Raw genomic sequence first — 11595 nt, 5'->3', positions numbered from 1 at the left:
GTATATTGTCTGAATTGAAGAGGTGAATTGTTTACTCCTCTGCTGTGCTTGGGTAGGAGGTGGGGGGGGTTGAATTTCAGAAAAAGCTGCATCTCGGAAGCACCAATTATCATGGGTGTTGGGTGGGGACAACGTTTCTAATTGATCAATACTGGTATGGTCCAGGTGAAGGCCACGATAGAAGGACATTTAAGCGCCTTCATTTCTGTCCTGAGGACTGAGGAGACATTGTGAGGTTGATGTAGGTTCAGGCATTATTTAGTCCAGGTGCATCATTTAGCAAAGGTGCGCTTTAATTAGCAAAATGTATTGAATGTTACAAATTCTAGCTAGGTGGCTAAGTGGCCAATGTTAGCTAGGCTAGGGGTTAGAGGTTAGGGTTAATGTTAGGGTTAAGTTTAGGAGTTAGGTGAAAGGGTTAAGGTTAGGGTTAGGGGAGGGGTTAGCTAAAAGGTTAAGGTCGGGGTTAGGGAAAGGTTAGCTAATATGCTAAGCAGTTGCAAAGTAGCTAAAAAGTAGTAATTACTAATTGGCAAAAATGCTAAATTAGTCTGTGATGAGAGATTCAAAATGTGTTATAAGCCCACCCAATGAGATTCGAACTCACAAGCTGTCACGTTCTGACCTTAGTTATTTTGTTATGTCTTTGTTTTGTGAGTTGGGTGGGTTCCTTTTTCTATGTTGTGTTTTGCGTTTGGCCTGGTATGGTTCTCAATCAGAGGCAGGTGTCGTTAGTTGTCTCTGATTGAGAATCATCGTAGCCTTTTCCCACTTGTGTTTCATGGGTGATTATTTTCTGTTATGTGTATGTCAGCTTTCAGAACTGTTTCGTTTCGGTCACATACACATGGCAGATGTTTTTGCGAGTGTTTTTATTATTTTTTTAAATATATATATATATTTTTACCCCAATTTCGTGGTATCCAAATGTTGTAGTAGCTACTATCTTGTCTCATCGCTACAACTCCCGTACCGGCTCGGGAGAGACGAAGGTTGAAAGTCATGCGTCCTCCGATACACAACCGATACGATACGCAGCCGTACTGCCTGCACTGCTTCTTAACACAGTGCGCATCCAACCCGGAAGCCAGCCGCACCAATGTGTCGGAGGCTACACCGTGCATCTGGCAACCTTGGTTAGCGCGCACTGCGCCCGGCCCGCCACAGGAGTCGCTGGTGCGCGATGAGACAAGGACATCCCTACCGACCAAGCCCTCCCTAACCCGGACGACGCTAGGCCAATTGTGCGTCGCCCCACGGACCTCCAGGTCGCGGCCGGTTACGACAGAGCCTGGGCGCGAACCCAGGGTCTCTGATGCAGTACAGCGCCCTTAACCACTGCGCCACCGGGAGGCGTTTTTGTGAGTGTTACGAAATGCTTGTGCTTCTAGTTCTGACAGTGCAGCTAACAAACAATCTAAAATTCCACAACAACTACCTAATACACACACATCTAAGTAAAAGGATGGAATAAGAATATGTACATATAAATACATGGATGATGTCACGTTCTGACCTTTATTTCCTTTGTTTTGTATTTATTTAGTATGGTCAGGGCGTGAGTTGGGTGGGCAGTCTATGTTTGTTTTTCTATGATTTGGGTATTTCTATGTTTCGGCCTAGTATGGTTCTCAATCAGAGGCAGGTGTCATTAGTTGTCTCTGATTGAGAATCATACTTAGGTAGCCTGGGTTTCACTGTGTGTTTGTGGGTGATTGTTCCTGTCTCTGTGTTTGCACCAGATAGGACTGTTTTAGGTTTTCGCACGTTTGTTGTTTTTTTTAGTTTTTCATGTACAGTTTCTTTATTAAAGTACAATGAATAACAACCACGCTGCTTTTTGGTCCGCCTCTCCTTCAGATGAAGAAAACTGTTACAGATGACCAATGACCAAGCAGCATAGGCAAGATGCAATTGATGGTATAAAATACAATATATACATAGGCATTAGTTACAAATGAGAATTTCTATTGGGCAAATTCAGGTATGTTTAGCCCCGTTTCGTTCCATTTGCTTCAATCACTAGTGCCAAAGTGATTGTAAAAAACTGTAAATGATTGTCTCAACCCAAAGTGGTCCCCTTACAAAAAATAGTGAGTAACACTGGTCTACACAATGGTGCTACCCGCTGTTGAGGCTACTGTAGACTTTCACTGCAAAACAGGCTGATTTAATCAATTATTTGTTGACATTTACAGTGCATTCAGAAAGTATTCAGACCCCTTGACTTTTTCCACATTTTGTTATGTTCAGGGTTGGGGAGTAACGGATTACATTACAAAAAAAAACAGTAACTGTAATCCGTTACATTAATAGCAAAAATATTGTAATCAGACTACCAATACTTTTGAAAAACTAGATGATTACTTCAATGATTACTTTTAAATTCAGAAAGGATGTTTGCGAAACAAAATATTTGACACTTCTCTGTTTTCTTAATGACATTCAAATCAGCATTAAAAAAATGAGCAAGTTTAAGTTGGTTCCACCTGAGCGAGTCAAAGACCAATATGATGACACACCAAATGTGTTTGATGGGTCTCGGGGAAAAGAGCTGGAGTAGGTTTTTGTAGGCTACAGTCCAAGCTATGTCTTTCAATGGTGCAACTGCTGTCGGCATCCAAGGATTATCCAACTTGAATAAACGCTTGGAGGTAAGGATGACAGTAGTGGTGTAGTCTACAGCATATGGATATCCCTTATTATTGATATCTACATAGCGCATTGATGTGAATCACACTGCTGCTCTCTCATGTAGCTATTTGCGTCTTAAGGATTGTGGTTGTTGTGGATGGCTGTTCACAAATCTAAATGTGTATTTGAACCCAATAATGGTTGAATTCAAGAAGTTTAAACTGCCTATACATTGTTTTTGAAACCAGTGGACAGCCAGTGAAAAATGTGCTCTTACAATAGCTGCATAGTGCAGATCCAAGCCTATGGAATAAAAGTGAGGCTTTTATTGCTCAATCTAATTTATGCTGATAAAAAATTAATCCATGGGCCTAATGGACACATGTTCAAACTTGTACACTTTTGATAGACTTAAAAGGGCAATCTGTAGTTGCTATCTATTTTTGGACGCATAGGTACATTATATAATAAGTACCAGTCAAAAGTTTGGACACACCTACTCATTCAAGGGTTTTTCTTTATTTTTACTATTTACTACATTGTAGAATAATAGTGACGACATCAAAACTATGAAATAGCACATATGGAATCATGTAGTAACCAAAAAGTGTTAAACAAATCAAAATATATTTTAGATTTTTCAAAGTAGCCACCTTTTGCCTTGATAAAAGCTTTGCACACTCTTGGTAAATTGTGGATCGGCCTGAAACCATGCTTGCACCATTTGAGCATGGTGGAACCTGACATTATCCCACACAATGACATAAGTCACGCCATCAGCTCTACAGTCCTGATTTAGCTCATCAAGGACGGTTACATTCAAACAGCGAATCATGTGGCTGCCTACAACTTAATATATAGAGTATATAGAGTAGAGAGCTTTACATGTTGTTTGACCAAACATTAGAACGGGCAAGATGAGTAATCTAAGCAACTTTGACCGTGGTATGATTGTTGATGCCACACATGGTGATTCCAGCATCTCAGAAACAGCTGCCTTCCTGGGATTTTTACGCACTACAGCCTCTAGAGTTTACAGATAATGGTGCGATAAACAAAACACATTCAGTGAGCGGCATTTCTGTGGGCAAAACCACCTTGTTAATGAGAGAGGTCAGAAGAGAATGTCCAGACTCATTCAAGCTAACAGAAAGGCCACAAACGCTCAAATAACAGCTGTTTAAAACAGTGGTGTGCAGAAGGGCATCTCTTAACGTACAACACCCTGAATAATTCAGGCTGTTGTGGAGGCAAAAGGGGGTTCCTACCCAGTACTAGATAGGTGTACCTAATAAAATGGCCGGTGAGTGTACAGTAATGTCAAATCTGAAAACATGGTCTGGAAAAGTAGTACATGGGACCATAGAAACAGTGTCTGATAAAGAATGATGGTGAAATATTACATCCATAGATAATGTAGTCCAATTGGTTCATGTTCCACGGTAATTGGTGTCAATGGATCTCGTTATCCTGAAACTTTCATGATTGAAACATGGAAAACTATGCATTAAGAGTAACGCAACAGTTACTTATCATTTTGGGCAGTTGTATCAATTGATAGTTAGATCATTGTAATGAAATGAATAGACAGTCATCTATGATGTAATGTGTGAATTGCATTTTGAAATGGTAATACTTTGATGTTAAGTTGTGTCATTTTGGACAGGTGATTTTAGTTCAATGAACAAATGATCTTAGCTTTATGTGTATTTATGTGTAATTGGAAAAAGTGTTGAGTTTTTCTTAAATGCATTTTGATCATTGGTTGTGAGTTTTGTGTCTAGAGTTTTGAAAAAGGACATCAAGGTTCCAAAATTAGTGCCAAAGTGATTGTAAAAAACTGTAAATGTCATATTTTGTTCAAGGATTCCACTGTGTCCGAAGTATTCTCTCTACTAGTTATTTTACAGTGAAGTATTTACGTGTAGTAGCATAATGAAAAATGTATCACATATTTTGTACTACAATATTCAATGATTGTATGAAAAACTACACAGCGAAACTATCGGTATCTTGTGTGTGGGTGATCTAAATGAATGTTCCTATGGTATTTCATGATAAATAAGTTATTTGAACCAATGATTCTGCAAGTGCAAGGTTTCTTTAAATATATGAATGCACAATGCAATGTTTTGAACATTGGACAGCCTGTGTTACAAGTGATGACCGTTTTGAGTTTTGTGTCTAGAGTTTTGAAAAATGACCACAAGGTTCTGAAATTAGTGCCAAAGTGATTGTTAAAAACTGTAAATTAGCTGAAATATCTAAAAACCTGTTTCGCTTTGTCATTATGGGGTATTGTGTATAGATTGATGAAGGCCATTTTTTTTTATTTAATCCAAATTAGAATAAGGCTGTAACGTAACAAAATGTGGAAAAGGGGAAAAGGAGAAGGGGTCTGAATACTTTCTGAATGCACTGTTTATAGTTTTATAGTTTTTATAGTTTCATCTAAAAAGTATATGTTTGTTAATGTTAAACTATTTTTATGAAATTCACTGAGGAGGATGGTCCTCCCCTTCCTCCTCCAAGGAGCCTCTGTCGTGGCAGAATCAGAATTATTTAGGTAACATTTATAAATAATATGTTTTATTATTTTTATTGCATGCTTATGTGAGATATGTCATTAGAATGTCTATTTTTGGATAATACTGTTGGCCGGTTGCAGTTATCTGTTCTCTGTCAGGGTTCAGTTACTTGGGCCGCAGAGAGGGGTCAACCTTGTCTTCATATTAAACCATGTGAAGGGGTGATTGAGGGGGAACCAATTATCTCTTGGCTCCACAATGTCTGTGTGCCAGTCACTGTGTCTCCGTGAGCTTGTCCAGAATGGGAGTGTCTAAAATGACAATTGATATATATCCTAATGTCTTGGTACTATGTTGTACCAAGAACGAGAAGTAGAACCTCGTTTTAGGAGTGCAAACTGAACGATAATTTATAGCTAATGCTGTCTGGCTATGGGATACTCCTCTCTCAAGTAAAGTCTTCCTTTGTAATGTTCCTAAGATCTGTTATTCGTCATGTGAGTTCAGATGGGTGTGTCTTGGCTATAAATGATACTAAGAACTGTTTTGTAAGCACTCTCAGAGAATTCATTTATAGACACTGAATTGATCTGAGAGTCACAGGGTTGTGATGGAGCTCATAATAATTAAAGATGGACTTTATGATAACTCTGACTTGTGTGGTGGTTTGGTCTCATGATTTGGTAAATACAGGAAATTTCCACTACACCTCCACTGTGCTCTGTTTATCAATGGAAACATGCGTAGCCTCTAGTACATCCTAGAATCTCCACGTACGCCAGAATTTCAGTAAGAAATGTCAGCATGGTTGATAATGAGGCCTCTACTGTATTATAATTTGAGTTTCAGTTTTTGTTTGCTGTTTCGTTCATCGACATGTTTGTTATTTTTATTTGTAGACTCCATTCTGATCCTTACTCCTCCGCCACGAGGAGTAAGCACCGGCCAAGGCTCAGGCTTTAGAAAGAAAAGTATTTTAGATGTGTGGGAAATATAATCCATTACTCTATAATAAGGCCTAGGTCAGGAGCTATGCAGAATGTAGACCTACATGTTTTACTCTATAACGTTTCTATTTTGTATAATGTGGCCAGCCGTTTATTAAACCCTGCCAGAAGTTATGCTTCCAGTGTTGCAGGTGAACAAGTGTAGTTCTTCTACAACTCCCCTGTTAGGCCATCTGTTTTTTAAGGCCTACTAAGGCAAGGCCCCACAAATTACCGGACTAATCAATCCTTCACTGTATTTTGTTCATTACTTAATGTTGTTCATGTCGAGGGGACACAGCATGCATTCTTTCTTGGAGTTGGATCAATTGTGCCTGTCAGCGAGAAAATCTAATTTGTCAGGTTTCTTGGCTTCTCTCCAGGAAAGGCTTGACCTCGCGACCCTTCCCATCAGGAGGTGAGCCAGTTACCAGAGGTATAAAAACCCTGTGTGTCCCCGGAGACTCCAGTGGGTTCTGAAGACAAGGGCAACATTAAACAAGTACCAAACTTACCAGGCTACGGTAAGATGCATTTTATTTGTCGTTATAGTTTAAAAGTTGAAGAACAGAAGAGTGGTGAGACATAATGAGATGTAACAATTAGCTTTTTAAGATGTAATCATTTGCTAATTAATGTCTCTTATTAAATTGCTTTCATCATTGCTTAATTTTCAGTGAATAAATCCTTCTATTCTTTCTAGAGATGACGATCTGGCAACTGCCTTCCATGCTCCTTGTTGTTATATCAAGTGTCTCTCCTCATCCTCATCACTTATTTGAGTATGATGAGCTGAGCCAATATGTTGACAGCCATCAGGAGGAATATGTACAGGCAAGTTTCTAAACAGAATAATGATGTTGTCTGTTTTATTATCTGATAATACAATATTCATTATAAATAAATACTCTGTGTGTGTGTGTGTGTGTGTGTGTGTGTGTGTGTGTGTGTGTGTGTGTGTGTGTGTGTGTGTGTGTGTGTGTGTGCGTGTGTGCGTTTGTGTGTGTGTTAGACTCTGAGGGACTGGGTTGCTGTAGAGAGCGACTCCAGTGATGTCTTGAGGAGGCCAGACTGCCATCGCATGATGGATATGACGGCTGAGAAACTACAAGCCATGGGAGGGAAGGTGGAACTGGTGGACATCGGCATACAAGAGGTCAGTTTTCTGAAATGTGGTCAACTTAATGATTATGTTATATGATCTTATTGTTTGCTTTTAGCTTAGTCTTTAGAGTCCTTTAGTGGCATATCAGACTGGTTTGCAGAAAGCAATACTGAAAGTTGGGTGTTAACAGAAATGCTCCCTGCCTTGCAAACTGTATTCAGGTCATTTTCTGCATCTATCGTGTCTTTATCACCATGCTTAGCTGCCTGATGGCAAGACAGTGGCCTTACCCAAGGTGGTGACAGCCCAGTTTGGCAGTGACCCCAGTAAGCAGACAGTCTGTGTGTACGGACATGTGGATGTCCAGCCCGCTAAGCTAGAGGACGGCTGGGCCACTGAACCCTACAACCTGACCGACATCAACGGTAGGCTATGGCTTCCAACAGTAGTCTATGGTATCCAACAGTAGTCTATGGCTTCCAACAGTAGTCTATGGTATCCAACAGTAGTCTATGGCTTCCAACAGTAGTCTATGGCTTCCAACAGTAGTCTATGGTATCCAACAGTAGTCTATGGTATCCAACAGTAGTCTATGGTATCCAACAGTAGGCTGTGGATTCCATCGGTTGGGTATGGCTTTCAATGGTAGGCTATGGGTTCCAACAGTAGACTATGGGTTGCAACAGTAGGCTATGTTCCAAGGGTAGGTTATAGGTTCCAACTGTAAACTATGGATTCCAGGCGTTCACAATCACAGCAATCAAATCAAATCAAATTGTATTAGTCACATGTGCCGAATTCAACAGGTGTAGGTAGATCTTACAGTGAAATTCTTACTTATGTGCCCCTAACCAACAACGCAGTTTTAAAAAATACGGATAAGAATAAGAAATAAAGGTAACAAGTAATTAAAGAGCAGCAGTAAAATAACAATAGCGAGACTATATGCAGGGGGGTACTGGTACAGAGTCATTGTGCGGGGACACCGGTTAGTTGAGGTAAAATGTACATGTAGGTAGAGTTATTAAAGTGACTCGTGAAATGTATTATAAGGATTTTTTACAGTGCTTTACATTAATCCATTCTAGACTCAACACACAGAAACATCTATCTACAACTAACAGCCATGAGATATTGTAACTAACGTGAAGGAATGAAGCAAGTACTTGGGTGTGGGATGATTTTTACCATACATGTTTTCAACCAATGTCATGTAACTGATGTAACTGATACATGCATGTTAAATGTCAATGTAAGGTGAACAGAATGGACATTTATTTGAAAATAATGACTTTGATTCTACCCCTAAGGACACCTCTACGGCAGAGGGGCGTCTGACAACAAGGCCCCTGTCTTAGCCTGGATACATACAGTGGAGGCCTATCAGGCCCTCAGCATTGTGAGTGTCCAGTAAGAAGAGATATCAGAGTGAACTCATAGGAGATGTAGAGACATAAGACGTGGTGAAACAAGTTAAGTTGCAGTCTATCTGCCCATTATTAATGAGCCTTCCTTTGTTATAACATTTTTTTCCCCCTCCTCCTCCTCTCCACCCCCTGCCCTCTCCCCATGCAGGACCTGCCAGTCAATGTGAAGTTCATCATCGAGGGAATGGAGGAGACCGGGTCCAATGGCCTGGACGCCATGATCGTGGCGCAGAAAGACACGTTCTTCTCCGATGTCGATTACATCATCATCTCAGACTGTGGTTGGCTGAGCCGACGCCCCGCCCTCACCTACGGGACCAGGGGGAACTGCTACTTCTTTGCTGAGGTAGGACGTGCTGGGGGCATTTCCAATTCTGTGGAACGTAACTTTTTCAAGATCATTAATGAATAGCAATGGTGACTTTATATGTTTGCTAGGTAGAGGGCCCAAAACAGGACCTACACTCAGGGGTGTATGGAGGTACAGTTATAGAGCCTATGACAGATCTGATCGGCATATTGGGTGAGTTTTTAACCTCTTTGAGTGACAGAATATAATACTATCTTAACACCTACGGTATAGCTATCTCTGGCTCATGTTTGCACGCAAAGCTATAGTTCGTGTGTCTGTGTGAGCTCTCTATTGGCACAAATAATAAAGTATTAGATGTCCCTACAAATGTGTGTCTATAAGGACTGCGTGTGTGTGTTGGCCTATGTCTCCCCCCAGACACACTGATCAGCCCCAGTGGAAAGATCCTCATTCCAGGCATCAGAGAGGCCGTCGCCCCACTCTCAGACGAAGAGTGGAAGATGTACCAGGACATTGAGTTTGACATTGAGAGCTTTAAGTCCAAGATTGGCGTCAGCCAACTCATGTACAGCAACAAGGTGATGCACAGGGGAGTGGATAATTTTTTTTTGTTCTTTTAAGGTTTTCGCTCCTCCTATCTCTGTTTCTCTGTTTGTATATAGCCAGCATGTATATAGCCTCGTTATTGTTAATTTTTGTTATGTTTTTTTTATTGTGTTATTTTATTGTCTTTTATCCATTTTTACATTTTCGTACTTTTTAACTGCCTTGTTAGGAAAGGGCTCATAAGTTAGCATTTCATGGTAAAGTCTGCACTTGTTGTACTCGGTGCATGTGACAAATAAGAGTTGATCTCAGGTAGATCTGCTGGCCCATCGTTGGCGTTACCCTACCGTTACCATCCATGGAATCGAGGGAGCCTTCTCTGGCCCTGGCTCTAAGACGGTCATCCCTGCTAAGGTCATTGCCAAGTTCTCCATCCGACAGGTCCCCAACATGGACCCAGCAGTGGTCAAGAAACAGGTGGGTGGTACACGCCTCTCACCCAGTGCATTGTGCAGTTGCAACAAACACAGTTACATGCAGTTACACACAGTTCACACACATTTCTGGAATTGTTCTCACTATTTCAGTTTGGTTTCAGTTAATTAAATAGACGTGAAGACTGCATGTATGCCTGTTACATATTTGTTCTGTTGTAGGTCACAGACTACCTGTACTCTGTGTTTGCCAAGAGAAAGAGCCCCAACAAGCTGAAGGTGACCATGATCATCGGGGCTAAGCCCTGGTTAGCAGACACCAAGCACCCCCTGTACGAGGCAGGGAAAGCAGCCGTGAAGAGAGGTACAGTTAGACAACTCTGCTCTGGAGATGTTCAGAGGACGTTTCATATGCTGTGTGTGTGTCTGTATGAACAGTGGTCACAGGGGTAATGATTACTGTATTGTAGCTGACTGTGGACATTTATTGCACAACAGTAGCTTCACAGTCATAGGCCTATCTGTAGTTGTTAGAGTTAAGATACCAGACATAGATACATATCCTTATCGCTAAATGAAGCCAGTGTGCTGTGGTTCTACTGTAGACCTATCAGTGGTTAAGGCATGACAGTGCAGCGGTATTGTCATGTTTTGTGTAGCAGAAAGGACTTGGAATGACAATCTCGCGAAGAGGTAGCCCTGTCTGAGGCTTGTATTCCCAAATGACACCCTTGGACCTTGCAGAGGTACTCTTGGTCTAACGGTTAAGATATTGACTTGGTGAGCAGGAGATCTGGCTTCTAATCCCACTGGTTGCAGTTGGTTTTCCTCTACTGCAGGTATAATGCATTATGACGCAGTCAGACTTGTCATTGTTTTCCTCTAGTGTTTGACGTGGAGCCAGACCTGATCCGTGAAGGGGGAACCATCCCCATCGCCAAGACCTTTGAGGACGTGACCGGGAAGAGCATCATCATGATGCCTATCGGAGGCTTCGACGACGGCCTCCACTCCCAGAACGAGAAGATGAGCAGGTTAGCCTTTGAATATGCTAATACTGTACTGTATGTATACATTTTTTAACCCTGAACATGTATAGATTTTTACCCATGCACACACGAACACACACACAGATGTATCAACAGTCTTATTTCTGTTTAAAGGATTGGTTGAGGACATACTGTTTTCTCTCACCCATTCCTTTCCCAGGTACAACTACATAGAGGGGACCAAGTTGTTCATTGCGTACCTTCATGAAGTGGCCCATCTCAAGAAGGACTGAGAGCACCTCTTTTCATCACCACTGTTAAAAGACAGTTCTATAATGTGTATCTTGTATGTGATCCCATCAGTGGAGTCTGGCTTTGTTTAGCTTTTTTCCTGACGTTAACTTGTAACTTTTCTGGATTCTTTCCCTCTAAGCAAAACATTCCAGAAACCCTGTGAGTTCTTGGCATCTGATATAGCCTCAACACTCTGCCTCTCTCTCTCTCTCTCTTTCTGTATCTTTCTTCCTCCCTCACTTTCCTCCATTCTCTCTCAATGTCTCTCTCTCTCATTTTCTCTCTCGTTCACACACAAATATCTACATGAAACAGCAAATAAATCTGGTTTGACGCACT

General features: G+C 41.1%; 1 protein-coding gene across 2 annotated transcripts; it reads left to right on the top strand.

The window, feature by feature from the left end:
• The first annotated feature begins 2527 nt into the window (after positions 1-2527).
• Positions 2528-11594, top strand: LOC110485134 (cytosolic non-specific dipeptidase). 2 transcript variants are annotated; one of them, XM_090193960.1, is made up of 13 exons: positions 2528-2654; positions 6532-6672; positions 6852-6982; positions 7161-7304; positions 7516-7678; positions 8564-8652; positions 8829-9026; positions 9119-9203; positions 9411-9571; positions 9852-10016; positions 10196-10337; positions 10860-11007; positions 11183-11594. In XM_090193960.1, exons 3-13 carry the CDS (start codon positions 6854-6856, stop codon positions 11253-11255), a joined length of 1497 nt encoding a protein of 498 aa, XP_090050086.1. In that variant the 5' UTR covers positions 2528-2654; positions 6532-6672; positions 6852-6853; the 3' UTR covers positions 11256-11594. The 2 variants fall into 2 exon arrangements, with proteins under 2 accessions (XP_090050086.1, XP_021411881.1); XM_021556206.3 differs by lacking the exon at positions 2528-2654 and having other exon boundaries at positions 6854-6982.
• The last annotated feature ends 1 nt before the right edge of the window (position 11595 follows it).

Source organism: Oncorhynchus mykiss, chromosome 2, assembly GCF_057628025.1.
Source record: "Oncorhynchus mykiss isolate SJ-2025 chromosome 2, ASM5762802v1, whole genome shotgun sequence".
Taxonomy (NCBI): domain Eukaryota; kingdom Metazoa; phylum Chordata; class Actinopteri; order Salmoniformes; family Salmonidae; genus Oncorhynchus; species Oncorhynchus mykiss.
The sequence above is the reverse complement of the archived record's forward strand: the minus strand, read 5'-3'. Positions and strand labels throughout refer to the sequence as shown.